Source organism: Chiloscyllium plagiosum, chromosome 17 (assembly GCF_004010195.1).
Source record: "Chiloscyllium plagiosum isolate BGI_BamShark_2017 chromosome 17, ASM401019v2, whole genome shotgun sequence".
Taxonomy (NCBI): domain Eukaryota; kingdom Metazoa; phylum Chordata; class Chondrichthyes; order Orectolobiformes; family Hemiscylliidae; genus Chiloscyllium; species Chiloscyllium plagiosum.
In genome coordinates this window covers 52,794,603-52,817,372 of record NC_057726.1, presented here as the reverse complement: position 1 = coordinate 52,817,372, position 22,770 = coordinate 52,794,603, and the positions used below count along the sequence as shown (strand labels likewise).

Sequence of the window (22,770 nt, the reverse complement as noted above, 5' to 3'; positions counted from 1 at the left end):
CGGACTCTATTCATTGATATTCTACAAATATTTCACTTCTGCACTGTGATGGTTTGGAATTTTTCAGCCTGGCAATCAATTGGCATGTTTGGGGTTACTCAAGTGTTTCATAACTGTGGTTGCCAATTACAGCATTCAACAATACAAACTGGGACTTCTTTCAGGGGCGATAACTACAGTAAGTTAAACTTAGCTTTGGGGAAGGAAACAAAATCATGAAAAAATTCCACAATTTTCATTCACATCACACAAATGCCAACAATGATCACCTCCAATAAAAGACAAATAAATCACCATCCCTTGACATTCAAAGATGTTACAGTCACCGATTCTCCATAATCAAAATTCTGGGATTACTATTGACCAGAAACTCACTGGACTTACCACATAAACACAGCAGCTGCAACAGGTTAGAGGCTTCGAATACTGCAGCAAGTAACTCACCTCCTGACTCCCCAAAGCCTGTCCACTATCTCTAAGGCACAAGTCAAGAGTGTGATGGAATACTCCCCACTTGCCTGGGTGGATGCAGTTCCAACAGCACTCAAGAAACTTGACACTATTCAGGACTAAGCAGCCATCTTGCTGGTACCACATCCACAAGCATCCATTCTCGCCACCACCTTCACTAGGTAGTGCACATTGGTGCTATAAACAAGATGCACTGCAGAAATTCACCAAAGGTCCTTAGACAGAACCTTCCAAATCCATGACCACTTCCATCTAGAAGAAGGGCAGCAGATACATGGGAACACCACTACCTGCAAGGTCCTATCCTCCTCCCTCCCCCCCCCAAGCCACCCATCATCCTGACTTGGAACATATCACCGTTCCTTTACTGCTGCGAAGTCAAAATCCTGGAGTTCCTCCCCAAGGGCGATGTGCTCCAACCTACAGCACATGGAGTGCAGCAGAACAATGCAGCAGCTCACCATCACCCTCCCAAGGGCAATTAAGGACAGGCAATAAATGCTGGCCAGCCAGTGAAGCCCATGTCCGATCAGCATGTGAAAAAACTCCATTGCAATTCAGACATTATTGGCCAGAGGTAATTACTTCTTAATCACCAATGAGGGACCAACAAGTCGAGCTCAGGTTTTAAACAAACATGAGCTTTGTTGCATTTGGGACAGCATTGAGAGACAAAATTTTGGAGATTCAACTGAGCTTTCTTCATTCATACAATGCATGGAAGATCTCAAGGGCTATTTAAAGGTACACCATTAGGAAAATAATTATGCACTTTGCATTAAAATTATTCTATTAAACTACTAAAGAGCAGATATAACAAAATTGCAGAACTTAATATGCAAGTAAAGTGATTTGGTGCAACTTATCAGAACTTGAGGAATCTAAACAGGCTGGTTGTAAAAAGAATGTTTCCCCTTGTGAAACGTGGCCATTGTTTAAAAATAAGGGATGCCCCACTTAAAATGTAGATGAGGAATAACTTTTTCTCTCATTGTGGATTATAAGTCTTTGGAACACTCTTGCTCAAAAGGGAGTAGATGCAGAGTCTATGAATATTTTTAAAGCAGAGGTAGCTAGATTCTTGACAAGTAAGGGCATGAAAGGTTATTGGAGTAGTCAAGAATGTGAAGTAATCACATCAGTCAGGGTCTTTTTGATTGAAGCTGGAGGTTCAAGGAGCCGATAACTGCTTCTAATTCACATGTTCAAGCATGATTTTAAAAAGTCCCCTATATTAAATATCACTTAATTTAAAAGATATTTAATTGTCTTGCAGCTTTCGTGATCTTGGAGTTACTGTTGATATTGCTGAATTATTGATATTCTGAACATCATGAAGCTACTAATTTTAATGTATCCTGTCATGAGCAAAACTCCATGCAGCTTGAACAATTACTGAATTGAACACTAGTACAAGTCCTTTCAATGTGATCTGAAGTATATGCTCAAACTTAAGGCAAATATGCAAACCTTGCAGATCTTTCCTCCATGATACAAAATCTGTAAATAATCTTGCAATTATTTAATAAAGTCAGCGCTATCATGTAGAACTGTTTATACTGGTCCCTTTCCATAGTTCTTTTGATGAAACTAATACATTTTCTCTTCTTGAAACTGCTGGTTTAATATTAATTTTAATAAAGTGCTAAGCCAGACAGCTCAATGGAGCTCCAAAACTGAAAGAAAGGATCTGGGTTCATACCCTTGATTCCCCACAAACCAACTCCCAATCTCTGTCATGCTGTCATAGGAGGGAACTGAGCAATAGCCACACACTTCTCCAGTGGAGGGTTGCAAGGAAACGGGGGAAAGAGGAGAAAATCACTCCAACCTGTTTTTGGACACTTCCTAGTGGATAGTTTCAAAGTGGTACGTGGTCCAGAGACCTAGAAAGGGTAAACGGGAAGAGAGAAAAACAAATCCCAAAATAATTTTGCAGTACTGCTTCTAAGTTCTTCCATAGTCACTCAGTCTGTCATTATTAAATCACAAAAATAAAACTCCATTACTAGTCTGCAGACAGATGGCTTTGGAATAAAAAAGGGAGGTCGGGACAATTTCAACTCCCTCCCCACCTTTGGCTCACAAGTGAGAGCATAAGTAACAAAAAGAATTGCTTTTAAATGCAGCATATTGCATGAACAAAATGGGTTTAAAATACTGTACTTTCTTGAAGCCACTAAATTTGAATAGAAAATTGTAAGTTAATGCGGGCATCATATTTCTATACACTTGCCCAGAGTACAGAATTGCTGCTGCATCTGTCAAATGGAAAGTAGACATCTATAAATACAAATTTATGAACTTACTCTGGATCTTGCTTTTTGTGATTGTCACAAAAAAGTAGGCATGATAATGGTCGGCCATCATGGGGCTTCCATTCATGAAGACATCTGGCAGAAGGCCCAAACAACAAACCAAAGGATACAAATTAAACAGGAGGTGCATTTCAACTGCATTTCACAAAATAAAACCATTTAAATGTATTAACATTATATTTCTGAAGCACAAGAGATATTAACAAATAATTTTCATTTTTCTCTCCAGTTTCCCTTTAAAACATATCCTTGAGTCATATGTATTAAACACATCTCAACAGTAACATGAAATCAATCCCAACTTTTGATCAGCATTGAGGAATGAAAACAGTATCGCCACAACATTTAGTTAATAAGTTCACTGAAGAAACCTGAGCAAATTTATGCTTGTAAAATGCTGTCTACATAAAGCTTAGCCATAGCTTTCTACATTAAATACTTTGGTGAAAAACTAGCAGCAGAAAAACAAACGCTCCAGTTAAAGAATTTCAAGAAAGTACAAACTTGAAACAAAACTCACATAATCACATTGTATGTTTGAGTAGTGATAAAGACGACAGTTACATTAATGAGCCATTTCCAATATTAGTTGCATAAGTGATTCCAGTGAAGAGAAATTATTTTATTTTATAAATAAAAGTCTGACAACAAGTTAGTTATCCAGTCTTGATGAGGGAATTACTTAAATTAAACCTAATCTAATACAAGTGAACTTAATACGGGGAAATCAAATGAGCAGAATTGCACATAGGTTACTGGAAGTGTAAAACAAAAATGTAGCCAATAAATGCTATCTATTTCAATAATACGGTACCAAAAGTAAATCAAGTCACAATGAAAACTCTTAATATGCAAAATGCAATTTCATTCAACAACACTACGCAACTGTTGTTGAAAGCCCAGCTATTTTGCACTACCAGAAGACCAAGAATTGCAACAAGCAAACATAAATCTCTATGCAGATGAAAAGCAATGCTTATATTTCACCTTCATCTGGAAATTTGAGTGAATTAGAGATCAACTGTAAATTGCACACAAAAGGTAGAACGATCACTGAAAAAATGTGGATACAATCTAATGTTGAACTAAACTATACCAGGTCTAGAGAGACGGAATCACACCACAATGTCACAGTTAATTTAATAGTTTATTGAGAAGTTTCTCTAAGCTATTTTTTTAAAAAACCTGACAGTTAACAGTTTTAACTGCTACTATTTTGACAAAACTGAGCTAAAAATTGTAGTTACAACATACTGCAGGCTGCCTGAACTAAATGATGTGGTCTGCATTGTTATTCATCCCACAATTGAAACCAGAGTTCTTAAAATTGTATCCATGCTGCACTCAGATCCAAAGCATGATTGTTAAAATTAAACTTTAAGGAGTCATTTAGGAGTACAGAATTCACGTCTTTCTGAAAAATAATAGACACTTTGTCAAAGCTTATTGTCATGCACTCATCAGGATAATTTGCAAGAATTTAGGAGGAAAACCACCTTTCATACATGAGAGGAGATGGCTAATTCATTGGCAAGTGGATTCTAAATTAGATGCTATCATGGACAATGCATCCATTAATGTTGATTGACAGTTAACTGCCAGATTTTATTAAAATTTTAAATCAGGCAGGTTGACGCCGATTGTTCAAGGCATCATGCTGAGCAAATTATTTCTTATTTTACATTGCCCAAACTCATGAAATGTCTTCAGACAGCCACGCTTGCTCCTGGAAAGGACCCCAACTATCTTAGGTTATCCTAGAAGTCTAAGGGACTTTAAAGGTTTGAGCAATTATTGAAGCTATTTCAAGCTGCTACTAGCAGCAGCAACACAAATGGTGTGCACCATTAACAGGATGCTGCCGTCAAGCCAAAGAGACATTCTGCTAACGACAAAAAAAGTGCCATGGCATGTGAATTCAGTGCCGGTGTGGTACCATGCATGTCGGATGAATATACCACAGAAGGAGCAAACATAGCAAATAACATATCCCTTCAGCTGTTCAGAATAAGGTGCTGATTGCACCCAATCAAACCTGTGCTTGCAAAATGCATACTTGTGTCCAACAATAAACCTAATTCTGCAGTTGGACATTTGTTGAATCAGCCTTTGATTTAAGGAAGAATTTCACTGACAACCAATTCAGGATTGTTAGTCAGGTTCAGAGTGACACACATACATTCATTGAAAGCTATATATTAATATACAGGACCCTACTTTTTGCAGACAGAAACATGCACATGCACCTGCCTGTTTCGATGAATTTTCGTGCAAAGGCAAACCATCAAAAGTGAGCGAGGGACAAGGAGAGTAGGAAGGGGCGAATTTGAGCTGGCGTTGGAAGACGAAATCAAGCAATATATCACCAGAGGTGCGCATTTCTCTCTAAAGGAACCGGTCTGCTTGAATGAGATTTTCTCATCAACCTGCTGAGTCATGACAGTTTTGAAGCAAGTGGGATTTGAACCCAGGCTTCGCGGCTCAGAAGTAGGAACGCTACTAATGCCCCACATGCTTCCCACCCCAGGCATGCTCTGGTCTTTTTTTTAAATCAACCTGTTCAGGAATGTCCTTACACACCTCTGAAGCAGGTGGGACTTTAACATGAACCTTCTCAACTAGAGATAGGAACACTATGACTTCACAAAAGCCCTCCAGGTTAGCTTGAGAGATAGCGATATTTTCATAATTAACCTGCTCAGACGCTATTACACACCTCTAGAGAAGGTTCAGAGATAGGGACACTACCATTATACTATTGCAGCCCCTAGATCAGCTTTAATTTTCTTTTCTTTAATCCTGAATCAACTTATTTTTAAAAGCGATCTGTGCAGACATGTTGTAACACATTTCTGGAGCAGACAAGTGTCGGACCTCAGCCTCCAGGCCTAAAGGGAAGGACACTACCACTGCACCACTACAGTTCCTTTTTTTTCTAAACAATCTGTTCAGCAATGTTATTACACACTTTTGGAGCAGATGGGACTAGAATTCAAGCCTCCCTGTCCAGTGATGGAGACATTACCACAGTGCCAAAAAAAGGGAATGGATCTGGGTGAGTTACTCTTCGGAGGGTCAGCGTGGACTTGTTTGGCTGAAGAGCCTATTCCCACATCGTAGGGATTCTATGGACCTTCCAATCCATAGAATCCCTATCACGTGAATGACCAGCTGGGCAGGTCATTGCTTGTTACCAAGGAAGGTCATACTCAACAAGCTCCACTGGTAAATTAATTAGTGATTTTCCATGGGCCTTACAATAACAATTCACCAATGCAGGACATGCTCTGACCATGAGAGTTGATCTGCTTAGTTTAAATTTAAACAAAACCTGGTTGTTAACTGTGAATCAGCATTAATGGATGTATTCTCCATGGAAACACCTCTACCATCAGAGTGCACTTGTCAACTAAACAGAACTCTCCTCTCATGCAGTATATTTCTTTTCATCTTGAATTGTGATCCTTGCAAATTACTCTGCTGAGTGCAAGCAAAAGGTTTGACAAAAGGTGTCTTTTATAAAACCAAAACTCAAATACATTTTACTAAGATACAGACATAGCAAACAAATGAAGGCTGAGCATTCTTCAATAATGAAAATAAACAGATTATCAATATCAAGTAACTTTGAACAATGCTCTGCCTGTAATATTCCTCGGTAGCTGACGCATCATTTCACTCAATAGGATCAAAGGATTTTTCATGTGATAACTATGCTGACATATTTTTCTCAAATTTGATTGGCATTTTAAACTCCAAGAGGCACTAGAAATGTTAAAAACAAGTCAAAGAACATGATTTGCCACTATTAAACCTCAATCAATTTAAATCAATTAAATATGAACAAATGCATTTATTCAAACAGTAGACCTTTCTTTTTGTGTAACTTGGCCTTTAATTATTTAACAATCTGTGTTTTTTTTTTAAAAAGCCAAAGTTATATTAGCTGAATCTTTTAAAAGAAAACATGATCAGCTATCACTATATTCAGCCAAAATTATACATCAGTACCTTGGTTGATCTTGCCCTTCTATGTAGATCTGCCAGAATTTTACATAACCATCATGGCTCGCAGTTGCAAGTACTGTTCCATCTGGAGATAACGCACCTTCACTGATCCGCTGAAACGAAACACTATTTAGAATTGTTTAACCAGATATTCATGACAATTTCCAAGTCTTAGTACAATATGGAAGCTCAAAGCCATTGACACAAATATTATTGTTAACGACACAAAGATAAGCAACATTGGGAGGATACAAACACATGATAAAAGACAGGACTAAGCTATTCAGTCCCTTGACCCTTCTCTGCCATTTTATGGGATCATGGCTGATGTGACTGTGGCCTCTACATTCCAAACTATCCTCCATATCCTTTGACTCCCTTGTCAATTAAGAAACTATCAAACCCAGCCTTAAAAAAAATAAAAGTCGAGAGTGTGGTGCTCGAAACACACAGCAGATCAGGTAGCATCCGAGGAGCAGGAGAATCGACGTTTCGGGCATAAGCCCTTCATCAGGATAAAGGGCTTATTCCCGAAACATTGGTTTTCCTGCTCCTTCAATGCTGCCTGACCTGTTGTGCTTTTCCAGCAAGCACACTCTCCACTCTGATCTCCAGCATCTGCAGTCCTCACTTTCTCCTTAAAAAAGTTAAAGCCTTCATCACAAACAGTAGTAAAACTACATCAATTAGATTGTTAGATTTAAAATGTGAAATTGATAGACTTCTGATAACAAGAGATAGGTGAGTAGATGGAGCCCAATGCCAAATCTGCCACATCTCACAAAATAGAAGAGTATTAATGTCCCTACTTCAGTGCAACACAAAGACTGGACAATCAGACATTTGGGTCTGTTTCCATGCTGTACATCTCTATGACTCTAAACGAAGAAATCATTCCATGAAAATTTATGTCTGTAAAATCAGAAACGTCTCAGCACTATAAAAGTATTATATACAAGTAAGTAGCCTTGTTACAAGGAAAAACAGTTCCAAGAGCAAACTGTCTGAGACTTACTTTATTGCACTATGATGTGCAATCTCTTGATCTGCACTATGAGTTTTTCCCTGAACATTTAAGTATAGGAATTACCTTATTTACTACAGTATGTCATTTTTAAAACTAATAACCTATTAATTATATTAATAACTTTATATTCGACGTATAGCAAACAAAAATCTGAATTTCACAGAAGAAAGATATTATAAACTCATTAAGATATACAACAGAGACCATTTGGCCTATTGTGCATTCCCTCAAGTAAAACTGTCCAACTAATCCGAGCTGCCTGCAATTTTTTCTCTCAAGAAAATATGCAATTCACTTAAACATTACTGTTGAATTTGCTTCCTCCAATCTTTCAAGCAGTGCATTCTAGTTCCAACTATTCAACACAATTCAGGAAATGTAATTTATGAAGCTTGGCAAACAAGGTTTGACATCTTTCAAAACGAAGTGTGATAATATATACAAATAAATACAATTAAAAAGTACTCCATTTAGTTGCACCAGCCTTTTCTTGCTTTTGTACGCAGACTTGCTACTACTGAGCATGTGACAAATGTGATTAGTCATAATTAAGTCAAGAGAAACTCACACCATGTAGTATAACAAAATTTAAACAAGCAACAGATAAAGCACAGGTTTAATTTAGGTTTTGACTTCATTTAAATCTATACTTACTGCTGTGTGACCTTTCACAATGATAAAGCCTTCTTTTATATCAGTTGCTTCAATGGGCCAAACACTATTACTGTTTCGTAGAATATCCAGATCCCAGACTTCAGCCTACATGAAGTTACAACCAGAAAACACAAAACCTCAAAGAAATTAAACTTAATTGACCAAGTCAAATAATAATAACTGAGTTCTCCCAACAGCTCAATGGTTAAATACATTATATGGCAAGACACGAAAACATTAATATTAAGATCACTCATTTGGGTCTCATCTATTTAGAGATCATTAAAACTTTCTTTCCTTAGTAAACCGTTAACAAATAACCCAAATCACTAAAAGGTAATACCAAACTGAAGCTGAGATAGCAGGTAATAAAGAATTGTTTTATCGTTTCACCTTGATTAACCAAAAGATTTATGCTCCAGATTCAAAACCATTAGTGTGCAGAGAGATTCTACAGTTTTTTTAGTTACAAAAGGTAACAGTAAAATCCTAATATTACTAATTTCAAAATATTCCATTCATCTTACCCTATCTTCATGTAAAACAGCAAGTGTTTGATTTCCTTCATCATTTTCATCATTTTCCTCAGGAATAAAAGGGCACCAGATAACCCTCCTGTTTGCATTTAAAGGTGTTCCCTCTGGTCTCTTGATGTGCACTATGAGTTTTTCCCTGAACATTTAAGTATAGGAATTGCCTTATTTACTACAGTATGTATGTCATTTTTAAAACTAATAACCTATTAATTATATTAATAACTTTATATTCGACATATAGAAAACAAAAATCTGAATTTCACAGAAGAAAGATATTATAAACTCATTAAGATATACAACAGAGACCATTTGGCCTATTGTGCATTCCCTCAAGTAAAACTGTCCAACTAATCCGAGCTGCCTGCAATTTTTTCTCTCAAGAAAATATGCAATTCACTTAAACATTTCTGTTGAATTTGCTTCCTCCAATCTTTCAAGCAGTGCATTCTAGAATTTAAGACACTCCATAAATTACTTTCTCAAGTTACGTAGATGCTTGATCAATAACTGTGCCTTCTGTTTACCATTGTTTTCCTCACAGTTCACATGAACCATGACAGGACAGAAGGAGGGCACATGGATATGAGCCAGGATAGAAAAGATCACCCCAAGAAAGACTAACTGGCAGAGAAAACTAGAAATCAGAGGATAGAGAGCGAGAAGCTTGAAGATCAAAAAGTCAAAGCTCCAAGAATTGCATTCTACCTGACCACAAGTGCATAGTTTGCACAAGTCTTTAAACCATCGCCTGAGTTTGTTGCTATGGTTTCGATAATAAGCTTGCTGTGATTTTATTTCATTAGTCTCATAACTGAATATTTGATGGACCTTCTCAAACACCTTGTTAAAATCCATCTGGACGACATCACATTTACTCTCCATTAATACTCTCCATCACCTTAAGAGAAACAAATCCAAGCTGTCTTTCACTAATCTGCGCTATTCTTAATAATTATTATTGTTCAGGTATCTATCCTCAAATAGAACAATTCAACCACATCTTCATGCATTTGATCAAAACTTCATGAGTATGCACAATATCGAAGCTTCCTCGCAGTCACAGAATCCTTCTCCCAAACTTATCTGCAATTTATTACTTAAGTAACTTCACAAGATAGTAATAATAATGAACCTTAGAATAACACATGGCAGATATATCTGTATTTTAATCAAGACTTTCATTGTCTACAAAAGGATACTGTATTTTCCCATTTTCTTCATTTAGTTGCCAGACAAATAGGTTGCCTGCTTCATCAACGCATGCCAGTTGATTGGAATTGAGATGTGCAAAACCCAAATCAGCAACTCCCTCGGTAAATCCTTTCAGCAAAGTTCGTTCAGCCATTCCAACACTCAATACTCGTACCATGCCAACACCATTAGCCCCTGGGCAGAGGAAAATAATGTTTAGTTTCCATGTAAATGTATAAACCAAAGTTGTCAAACCATATACCATCTATGAACGTCTTTAAAAATTAACTTTGCACAGTCATTAAATTTAAAAGTTATTCAATGCATATATTACTTTAAATGCATGTATAACTAAAATTATACATAGATTCAAAAATATTAACTTTAGGATCTTTCCAAGATGTCTCATTGTTACTCTAATATTTAAATATTCAATAATTGTTAAAAACTGCAGCATGGGGTACCAAAGGAACACTTGATCACACACACCCAAATATTCCAACTAAAATACAGAGCTTATGACATGCAATTTCAGAAATTGTGCATTGTTCATTTGCTATATATAAATCATTCTCACCTCTGATGACATATGCCAGGTACTGATTTGACACTGCTATGAGGTTGCCATAGTAATATTTCTGCTCCCATTCATACTTTGCCACAGGTTGTATTTTTACCTAAAACATAGAACACTGGTTTGTCAGTCTGTTACAATAATCTTCCAAACTTAATTCTGTTTGATCTCAACTTGCCAGCCTTCCAACATTTCTTGCCCTGTTTTCACCCATCACCACAAAACTCATTACTCTTCTATCTCTTCAGTCATCAATCTAACAAATACGATGCCCTTCAACAAAACCTTAGGCTAAAAATATACGGACTTGATTAAGTTGATCTTATAATAGGAAAAGTAGTTCATTCACAGTCATGCAACATATTACAATTTGACCAAATGTTTGTTTTTCATCAATAATTTAAAGGAGATGAAATGTAAACTTAAAAATAATGTACAGGTTCTCCTATAACATGCATTTTATAAACTCTTGTTGGCTATAATATGATTTGTGAATTGCAGACTTCTTTTTTTTATAAAGTGAACTCCTGTTTGCTGTTACGCAATTCTATTCCCCATATTATCAGCTGGCTGTAATCTATTCTGCTCATGCATCTATTGCAACAGGTTGGTGTCCATATGTCTGTATGCTTTGCTTCTATCTGCAACTAAGATACAGGAAGCGAACAATGGAATATTTTGCTGGAACGCTTACTGGGATCATGCATAGAGTTGTGGGTGGGGGGGGGGGGTCAGGAGAACGGGAACAGAAAGAAACAGAGAGAGACAGGAGCGAAAGAAAGTACAAATACAGCAATGTCTGGTAAATGCTGCAGAGTAAGCAGGGCCTTTTGTTAAGCAGAGGCTCAGTTGCTTGCTATCTGAGGCGGCACCGTGGCTCAGTGGTTAGCATTGTTGCCTCACAGTGCCAGGGACCTGGGTTTGATTCCTACCTCGGGCAACTGTGTGGAGTTTGCACATTTCACCCACCCCCCCATGTCTGCGTGGGTTTCCTCTGGGTGCTCCTCTTTCCTCCCACAATTCAAAGATGTGCAGGTCAGGTGAATTGGCCATGCTAAATTGCGTTTAGATTAGATTAGCTTCCCTACAGCGTGGAAACAGGCCCTTCGGCCCAACTAGTCCACACGAACCCTCCGAAGAATAACCCACCCAGACCCATTCCCCCTAAATAATGCACCTAACTCTATGGGCAATTTAGCATGACCAATTTAACATAACCTGCACATCTTTGGACTGTGGAACCGGAACACCCGGAGGAAACCCACACAGACATGGGGTTAGGGGTAATTTGTCAGGGGTAATTATAGGGTAGGAGAATGGGTCTGGGTAGGTTACTCTTTGGAGGGTCGGCCAAATAACCCGTTTCCATACTGCAGGGAATCTAATCTAATCTAACTTTACAAGAGACTGTGTGTGTGGGTGGGGGGTGTGGGTGGGGGGGTGTGGGGAAGAGAGAAGGGGTGAGGTGAAACACAGACAGACCATTAGTGACCCTCATCTCTCCCCACCCATTCCCAAGTTATGCCTGATCCAAGTTCATCCAGTCACCTTTTGAAAGGTATGGGAAAGATCTGAGAGGTTCATTCCCTCTGAAACCAAGACCTATCAAAACCTCTAGCCATTCAGAACAACCCAGCACTTTATCCACCCCCTCAAAAAAGATTTTATTCATACCAAAAGAAACTTGCAAAAGTTTCACAATGTTTAACGGGAGGCAGCCGGGTTCTGGATAAACTCCACTCCATGAAGAACCAGTATTGTAACACTACATTGGGAAATTTTGCTTGTAACAGCTTGGCATTTCTGTAACTGACCAGAAATGAACAGGTTCGCTAAACTGGAGTCCCTAACCCTGTTTTTCCCAAAGGCCTCATCACTTCTATTGCGCAATTTTCTACCATACAATGTTGCACAGGAATACAACTACTGCATTTTCGAACTACCTGCAATTCAAATGTTGGTTTAGGTACTCTATTTGCATGAGCACTTCCCCTAAAATTCAGATCAAAAATAAAGGCACTAATTAAACAAGATTGTGCAAATAAGAAAAAGATTTTACTAAATAAGAGATCCCAATCAATTTCCACAGCAAAATGCCTTTGAATTCAATCACAACTTCTTCCAATTTCATTGTAATGCTTAAATGAATACTTTCCTAAATCAGACCCTCCAGTTTAAGTTGCAGCATGAGCAGGGTAATTCACACTCAGTGATGCTCACAGTGGAATCGCAATTAACATTGGCATGCAATTAAATAAAGCACTAACTCTCAATCTCTGCAGATGTATCAAATTGTGATCAGACATCAAGATTTTAATGTTTGACTTCAATTTGTTTTTAACCAACACATTGTTATTACTTGCTTTCAAACTACATAGAATAATAAAAAGATTGAATTCAATCAAGAGTGCTAAATTGAGGTAAAATTAATATTTCTTTATTGGATGATTGCATTGAAGTTACTAAAATTCAAACATTACACGGATCTGATTGTTTGAGACCCGTATTGATGGCAAACAATATAATTTGTCAAAAAAAACGTTTTATTCCAGTATTCTAATCTCAAATCATCATATTATAATCGCATATAAATGATATTTGAGCCTCAAAGAAAATCTTTCCAGAGTCATAATCATAGAGGTCTACAGCATGGAAAAACACCCTTCCACTCAACTTGCCCATACTGTCCAGTATTCACAATTAAATTAGTCCCACTTGCTTGTGTTTGGTCCATATCTCTCCATATCTATCCCATCTATGAACCTGTCTGAATGTTCTGAAATGACGAAACTGTGCTTGCTTCTACAACCACTTCTGGCAGCCTATTCCAAACAAATATATGGCACTTCGGAATGTGAATCATGCACTTGTACATAATGGAGCCTTGGCAATGATCAAAGGACTATCCTGCCATTCACCACACTGCATAAAATGCCTTCTCCATTCCATGCATGCTCAAGGAAGTCCCCAATTGAACAGCCATTCATGACACTGAAAAGATTGATCCATTAGGGTAGCAAATGGAGGAAAAAAAATTCATGATCCAAGCAGCAATCCAGATCAACAGTCATTGTTGATGTCTTAAAGCACAATTATGGTCAGGCCTCATACCTTGCATATCCTAGACTTATTCCACTCACCACATATTCCTTCAATGGCTTACTGAGGTACACACCCAAACATTGAACAATGAACGTTTGATCCCTTATACATCTGCAGTTTGGATATTATTCTTCACAGCTGCCTCTTGACCTCATTGGTAATATAGGATCTGAACACATCCCATACTTATGCAACCATCGTTTGCAGGGTCCACAAGAGTACCTCTTCTACACATTATCAATTCCACAACTTCACTTCATCCATCCAGCAGCTGTCACAGACTAGTACAGAAGTTCGAGAACTCTATTTTTAATTTTATTTTATATCAAATGTCTTAAACGTTCTGCCTCCTGCCATATCTTGTTATGTCTAGCGGTTTTCACAAGAAATATTTTTTAACCTTTCCACTCCACACCCTAGTAGTTGGGCATTTAATCCGTATGGCCGATACGGGTTAACAGGTATGTGTTATTTTGTCACTGTGTGCATGAAGAATTACCAAATTTTAGCATTAAGGCTTACTGATCTTGGTCTTTCATTGCAAAACTAGACTCTATACTAATAAACCACTGCTCTAAAGTCCTTGCTGGATTCAGGGTTTGGTTTGACCCATTTAAATGCAAACATATCTATTGCATTTGTGGTCATGAAACCATTCTGACGATTTAAGGACCCATGACGATACATGTTTCTCAAAATCAGACCAGTGGCTGGTCCTTGTTCTCTTGGTGCACTTGGTCTTGACATCTTTTAGAGAGGATTGCTTCATCCAGTCCTGCACCAGTTTCTCACCAACACCAAATTCCCCCATCGCAGCAATTATTTGAGGAGGGAGCAAAAGTTAACTTGGAAGCAATTTCATACTTCAATCTTTTTGCTGGAGGACTCATTGCTGATTGTCATTCCTCATGCATGGTTTGCTCCGAATGAGCACATCTTAAAACTCATATAGATCATCTTGGTGTTGTTGCCTGCATGTTCCCATGCATCAGCTTCGAGGTCAAGTAAAATGCTTTTCTGAGGTGAAAAACTGAGATCAACTCCAAATGCAAACATACAATTTTGGAACAGCAAACAGACATTAACATAAGTATATGCCTAATTAATATATTTAATTAGAAATTTTTAGTACATTGTTACCTTGTTGCTACCCCTGGCCTTATTACTGATGCTCGAATCATTGCTTGCCACAATTTCCACTTCTTTGGCAGTTATAACACAATTTGAACTGTCATCACCTGTAAGGTAACTGGAGAAAGACAATCAAAATATCAGTGCAGGCCAGTATCCTTTAAAAAAGATTACATTGCTCATTGGCGCGGAACACTGAATTATACATTAAGAAAATCCTCCACAGATTGGCAGAATTTCCATTGGGATTTGAGATTAATGATGGCAGATCACAGAAAGGGCAATATCTTTCCTGAATAGGAAGTGGCAAAGTACTGGAATCCAAATATGCATTTGTATACCTGAGAAGTCACCATTAAAAGGTCAAATAAAGGTCTTTACTTCATCCCATTTGTAGAGTTTTGTCTCTCACTTTCTGGGGCAAGGGCAAAAGATGCAGTTAGGAACAAAGTGAGTTAATTTAGAAGATACTTCTTCCAAACAGAAAATCACACATTTAACAACTTTGCTTCAAAAAGTAGTACAACTCATACATTTCCTGATTTTGCTGTAGGTTCAGCTTGTCCAAATTCGCACTGTTTGATTCTCTGAGAATGGGCCCATCTCCAGCTGCAATTGGATCTGGAACCAGCAAACCATTCAATTCTCCATTGTACGATGCAGATTTCTTCTGCTTATCAATTGTTGACTCTATAACAGAACGGATTACATTAAATGATCAAAACTCTGTTTCACAACGCAAGGAAAGCTGCAGTTTCTTAAAACTGGCAACTCTGCCTTGAATTAAGATGGTTATAGTTACAGCATGGAACTAAATATGAATTTATTAACAGTTTTGAAAATGCATTTTATTAGTACAAATTATAAAAGCGTAGCTATGACAACATAATTACACTCTGTCAAATAACACATGGCAAGAACAAAACTCAGTTATACAGTGTACAGCATGGAAAGAGACAGTTCAGTCCATGTTGACCAGATATCCTAAATTAATCTAGTTCCATTTGCCAGCATTTGGCTCATATCCCTCTAAACCCTTCCTATTCATATACGTATCCAGATGCCTTTTAAATGTTGTAATTATACCAGCGCCCACCACTTCCTCTGACAGCTCAAGCCACACACGCACCACTCTCTGCATGAAAACTTTGTCCCTTAGATCCCTTTTAAATCTTTTCCCTCTCATCTTAAACCTATGTGCTCTAAAAGACCTTGGTAAATCACCCTATCCTCATGACATTATAAACTTCAAGAAGGTTAGCCTCCAATGCTCCAGGGAAAATACCCCTAGCTTATTCAGCCTCTCCCTATTGCTCAAATGCTCCAACCCTGGCAACATCTTTGTAAATCTTTTCTGAAAATTGTGGCTCATTTAGGGCTAAACAATGTTCAACAAACAATCCAACAACACAAATAATTTCAGTGTGTCAAGTTGGATAGGGGAAGAGGAACAAGTGAATTTCATGAATATACATATGGAAGGAGACAATGTTAACAAGGAGAAGCATGTACATCGCAAAGAATAAATAGCAAGATAACTCCAGAAGAGACTCCTAGAAGAACAGCACAGAGAGGAGAGAGATGTCATTACTCGAAGTAAGCTCTGAATTACAAAGCATGTAAGAGTCAATCCAAACAGGATAATTTCACTTGGCATGAAAACAAGAGGAGCATTGCAGGACAGTGCTACAAGTCAGTCAAGTGAAAAGCAGCTGACAGGTCAAAGACTAGGGGGATAATGCATCAGTCATGAGATATCATTTATTGTAACTGCCCTAGTCCAATGATAGGGATAGAAGGAAATATTCATTAGACACTGGAAACATGAAAAAGATTTCCGAGAGGAAAAGGCGATTACAGATAAAAGCACCAACTTGCAAAGCATGCTTCTTGAAATTCTTGCAATGCTTCTTTGAGAACAAGATGCCAGTTTTAGGGAGATATACAATAACTGAGGAAAATGAACTACTGACAATGCTAGCAACAAGAGGAAGGAAGAGTTGTCAACAGCTAAATGGGAATAATAGTATTTAAGACATCGGTCAGAAAGGAACTGCGGCAGCAGGTAATGACAGCTAGATGGAACATGGAGAATTGGCAAAACAATATGAAGAGTTAGAACTGGTACAGGAGATGGTTACAAGGAGACAGAAAAGATCATGGGATAACCACCAAATTAATCTTGAAGAAAAAGAATTCTGTAAGCTATTTAAAATGATATAAAAGGGGTAGGTGGTGAACAGAGGTATAGACTTCAGAAACAATTTGTTTTTGAGTACAGCCTGAAATAATTTAGTTTGATCCTTGAGCAGAATCATTTAGGTTTTATAACATCCTGCACCTTGCTTAAGCTACTCCATCTGGTCACATACATCAAATCCATCTGTCTATATCTAATATGCTTCTTATTTGAGCACATCAAATTTCTTATACTTGTTCTCATCCCTGCTTTTAAGTTCTTGTTGTTACTATTCTCAAATTGGATTGATTTCTTCAGATAGTCTGAACAGTTCTGCTCTTCTGTCACAAAACCCCCCATATATGAGCTAAATATGTTCAAGTCAGTAGCTTTTTAATTTGAGGTTGCAGATAGGAGCCAAAGCCAGGTGAACAGCTATCAAAAAGTTCGAGAAGTTCTGGCAAGTCGAAGGACTCAGTAAGAGCTAAGAATGCTGTTTAGAAGATCAAAATTTGCTGAGGCAAGCACTTTCCAGGGACCGGAAGAAGAGGAAAGACCAAGTCGTGACCAGAAATGACCTCAACAATAATTAAAATTGATACAAAACAAAGATTAATATTCCTCAAAATTATACCACAGGTCCAAAGGTTACACTATGAGAAATAATTACATAAACTAGGCTTGTTTACCTAGAGATATGTAAGATTCATGGATGATTTGATAGAAATAGAAAGTTCTATTTAGGAATTTTTAGAATTAGAGAAGGGAAACATTTTTCATAATGAGTCTCTTGGACAAGGGGACATAACCTTAAAAATCAGTAATGGGCCATTCAAAGGACTCTAGAAATGTAGAAAACCTGACCAAAAAAAAGGTGGTAGCTCAATTAAAAATCTAAGATCAACAGCTTCTTCTTCACTGCGAGAAATAAATAACTTTTATTCATTCATGACGTATGGGTGTTGCTGGTTTGGTTAGCATTTATTGCCTTTCCCTACTTGCCCAAGTGGTGAGTCGCCTGTTTGGAACTGAAGTCCAAGGGTGCAGTGACTTCCTGAGCTGGGAACAAGGGAGGTCCTGGATGTTGACCAGCAACAGTAAAGGAATTGCAACATACTTCCAAGTCAGCATGGTGTTTGGTTTGGACAGGAACTTGAAGATTGCGGTTTTCCTTGGTATCGCCTGCCCTTATACTTCTAAGTAATGTGTTTGGAAGGTGCTATCAAAGGAGCTTTGGTGAGTTACTATAGTGCATCTTGAGCAGGTGGCACACTCTGCTGCCACTGTGAGTTGGTTGCGAAGAGAATAAATGGGGCTGCTCAAACAGACTGTTTTGTCCTAGATAGTACCTACCTTCTTGATATGTCACAAAGTGGGGTTGATGCAATTCAGACATAAATTTGCCATGACACCAATGAACGATAGGACAGGCTAGGAGGCTGTATTACCTATTCCTGTTGTTTTTTAACTTCCTGTTAAATGAGCAAATGCAGAAGGGGAGAAAAGTCTAGTCACGCCAGGTGAGGGGAGATGACATCACCAAGGTGAGTACTGATTAGCCGAGAATCAACATGATGCGTGCTCTGTCGGTAGACATGAAAGAAGAAATCTGAACGAGGATGATGTTTTCACACGAGGACAAAGTGTTAGAACAGCAGAGTTGAACATTACAAATGCAGAGTAGATCATATGACGGGAGAGCTTTTATACGGAAAGGGTTATAACGTGCAAGCCAAATTTCCAGCCAACTCAGGATATCAGTAGTCTAACATATTGAACAGGACTGACCACATTTGCAACATTTTGGAAGTAATGCTGCCACAGTGAGTAGACTGTTTGGCCATGTAAAGAGATCCGATAGGTTATAATCCTAGCTTCTTAATGGGACCATCTGGATCCAGAATTTTCCCCTAATCATCTCACAATTTAAGATTTAGAAAGCTAAATGTAAACGACGTTGAATGAGTCTGAAGATCTGGAGTAATTCTTCCCTATGGACAGGAACAAATTCATTATTACCATGATACAAAAAAAAACAAGTTTCAGACAGGTTATAACATCCCATATATTGCAAGAGTCCAGGGATCTCTCTTCAATACAATAACTCCCCATCAAAGAGACAACAGGATTCACAAGTTAGAAAGAGAGAAGATTTAGACATAACATAAACCCTAAATTATATAGAAATTAATTCAAGAACTGAGCATTCAATTCACATTGGTAAGACAGGTCAATTGCATTAATAATTCTAGGAAAAAATAGAAAATAAGGATGCATTTCTACAAAGAATTAAGTTATTGAATCCAAATAGTGCCATATTTACGTTAGATATCCAATTATTTAAAAAACATTTACTGCATTATACGAAGGATGTCACCACATTATAGGAAGGATGTAAAAGCTTTGGAAAGGGTTCAGAGGAGGTTTATCAGGATGTTGCCTGATATGGAAGGAAGAACTTACAAGGAAAGGCTGAGGGAACTGAGGCTGTTTTCATTGGAGAGAAGAAGGTTGACAGGTAGCTTAATCAAGACGTATAAAATAATCAGAGGGTTAAGATAGAGAGGACAGTGAGAGCCTTTTTCTCTGATGGTGAAGGCCAAGACGAGGGGACATAGATTGAAATTACGGGGTGGTAGATTTAGGACAGATGTCAGGGGTAGTTTCTCAGAGGGTAGTAGGGGCATTGAATAGTCTGCCTGCAACAGTACTAAACTCGCCAATGTCAGGACATTTAAGTGGGCATTAGACATATATAATGATGTAATGGTGTAGGTTAGATGGGCATCAAATTAATTTCACAGGTCGACGCATAAGAGGGCCGAGTAGTAAAGTAACATAACTGATTATTACCAAGTGAGGTTCTTCTCCCTCAGATTTCTAAGAAAATTGTTATAGTTGTAAAATGAGGGGCTTGTGGTGTCACTTTTCAATATTAATTTGTGTTGAGATTAAAGAATTATTTCTAACACCTTGAGATTGGTTAGTTATACAGTCAGACGTGCACAGGACGGAAACAGACTCTTCAGTCCAACTCGTCCATGCCGACCAAATATCCCGACCCAATCTAGTCCCATTTGCCAGCACCTTGCCCATATCCCTCTGAACCCTTCCTATTCATAAACCCATCCAGGTGTCTTTTAAATGTTGCAATTGTACCAGCCTCCTCCACTTCCTCTGGCAGCTCATTCCATACATTCACCATCCTCTACGTGAAGAGGTTGCCCCTTACAACCCTTTTATATCATTCCCCTCTCACCCTAAACCTATGCCCTCTCATTCTGGACTCCCCCACCCCAGGGAAAAGACTTTGTCTGTTTATCCTATCCATGCACCTCATGATTTTATAAATCTCTATGAGGTCACGTCTCAGCCTTCAACACTCCAGGGAAAATAGCCCCAGCCTGTTCAGCCTCTCCCCATAGCTCAAATCCTCCAACCCTAGCAACATCCTTGTAAATCTTTTCTGAATCCTTTCAAGTTTCACAACATCGTTCCAATAGGAGGGACACCAGAACTGCACGGAATATTCCAACAGTGGCGTAACCAACATCCTGTGCAGCCACAACATGACCTCCCAACTCCTGTACTCAATGCTCTGACCAATAAAGGAAAGCATACCAAACGGCTTCTTCATGATCCTATCTACCTGCGACTCCACTTTCAAGGAGCTATGAACCTGCTGTCACAGGTCTCTTTGCTCAGCGACACTCCCTAGGACCTTACCATTAAGTGTATAAGTCCTGCTAGGATTTGCTTTCCCAAAATGCCGCACCTCGCATTTATCTAAATTAAACTCCATCTGCTAGTCCTCAGTCCATTGGCCCATCTGATCAAGATCCTGTTGCAATCTGAGGTAACCTTCTTCGCTGGCCACTACCCTCCCAATTTTGGTGTCATCTGCAAACTTACTAACTATAGCACCTAAGTTCATATCCAAATCATAGAATACACAGAAAAATACAGCGCAGTACAGGCCCTTTGGCCCTCGATGTTGCGCCGATCCAAGCCCACCTAACTTACACTAGCCCACTATCCTCCAATTGCCTATCCAATGCCCGGTTAAATACCCATAAAGAGGGAGAGTCCACCACTGCTACTGGCAGGGCATTCCATGAACTCACGACTCGCTGAGTAAAGAATCTACCCCTAACATCTGTCCTATACCTACCACCCCTTAATTTAAAGCTATGCCCCCTCGTAATAGCTGACTCCATACGTGGAAAAAGGTTCTCATGGTCAACCCTATCTAAACCCCTAATCATCTTGTACATCTCTATTAAGTCATCCCTAAACCTTCTTTTCTCCAATGAAAACAGCCCCAAATGCCTCAGCCTTTCCTCATACGATCTTCCTATCATACCAGGCAACATCCTGGTAAACCTCCTCTGCACCCGTTCCAGTGCCTCCATATCCTTCCTATAGTATGGCGAACAAAACTGCACACAATACTCCAGTTGCGGCCGCACCAGAGTCTTATACAACTGCAACATGACCTCAGGGCTCCAGAACTCAATTCCTCTACCAATAAAAGCCAGTACGCCATATGCCTTCTTCACCGCACTATTTACCGCAACTTTCACCCAGGTAAATCGTTCATATAAAATGATCAAAAGTAATGGATCCAGCACCGATCCTTGTAGCACTCCACTGATCACAGGCCTCCGGGCTGAAAAACAACCCTCTGTCATCCCGTTCCCCCTTAATCGAAGCAAAATGCTCAGAGACACAGTATAGCTTTACCTCCTTCATCTTTGTTCCGTGTCATGGAGGGAGAGAGAACGGTCACCCATGTGCACAGGGACATGAGTTCTCGGTCTTCTCTGGAATAGCAATTTCTTAATGGATTATATAGTCATTTTACAGGGATGAGCACCAAGATAAGGCAACAAATATTTTGATTAGGTGACCGTTACAATCAGCGAGCGTCAATAGTAAAGATTAAGCCATCTGCTGTTACACAATGAATAACTGGCTGCACATAATGAATACTTTTCACCTTGTTAAACTGACCTCACACACTGAATGCTTCAAATATTAAGTGGCTCTACATAATGACTGCTTTTCCACTTTGTTCACCATTACCCTTGCCTCCAGCACCCCACTGTTAACAGCCCCTATCTTATCTGAACTCAGTAAGTTCTTATCTGAACTCAGTCATGCTCAGCTGAACCTCCTGTTTCACAAAACTCAGAACGTTAACTCTTTCCCTGCCTGCTTATACCCTATACACATTCTCACCTCCACCACCACCCTGTCTTCTACCTTTGAGCCAATTCTGTATCCAAATGGCTAGCTCTCCTTCTATTCCATGAGATCTAACCTTGCTAACCAGCCTCCCATGGGGAACCTTGTCAAACGCCTTACTGAAGTCCATATAGATTAAATCTACTGCTCTGCCCTCATCCATCCTCTTTGTTACTTCTTCAAAAAACTCAATCAAGTTTGTGAGACATGATTTCCCATGCACAAAGCCATGTTGACTATCCCTAATCAGTCCTTGCCTTTCCAAATATGTGTAAATCCTGTCCCTCAGGATTCCCTCCAACAACGTGCCCACCAGCAACATCAGGCTCACC

At 38.7% G+C, this 22,770-nt stretch overlaps 1 protein-coding gene across 4 annotated transcripts in view; it reads right to left on the bottom strand.

The window, feature by feature from the left end:
* Window positions 1-22,770, bottom strand: part of edc4 (enhancer of mRNA decapping 4) — a 115,347-nt gene that overhangs the window by 89,665 nt on the left and 2,912 nt on the right. For 2 of the 4 annotated variants that reach the window (XM_043707093.1, XM_043707094.1), the window contains exons 2-9: window positions 15,546-15,702; window positions 15,022-15,130; window positions 10,783-10,882; window positions 10,214-10,400; window positions 9,006-9,150; window positions 8,479-8,583; window positions 6,801-6,910; window positions 2,781-2,876 (exon numbers count right to left, since the gene is read on the bottom strand). In XM_043707093.1, the coding sequence (XP_043563028.1) occupies window positions 2,781-2,876; window positions 6,801-6,910; window positions 8,479-8,583; window positions 9,006-9,150; window positions 10,214-10,400; window positions 10,783-10,882; window positions 15,022-15,130; window positions 15,546-15,702 (1,009 nt within the window). The remainder of the gene's footprint in view (window positions 1-2,780; window positions 2,877-6,800; window positions 6,911-8,478; window positions 8,584-9,005; window positions 9,151-10,213; window positions 10,401-10,782; window positions 10,883-15,021; window positions 15,131-15,545; window positions 15,703-22,770) is intronic. The other 2 variants (XM_043707095.1, XM_043707096.1) reach the window with 1 other exon arrangement.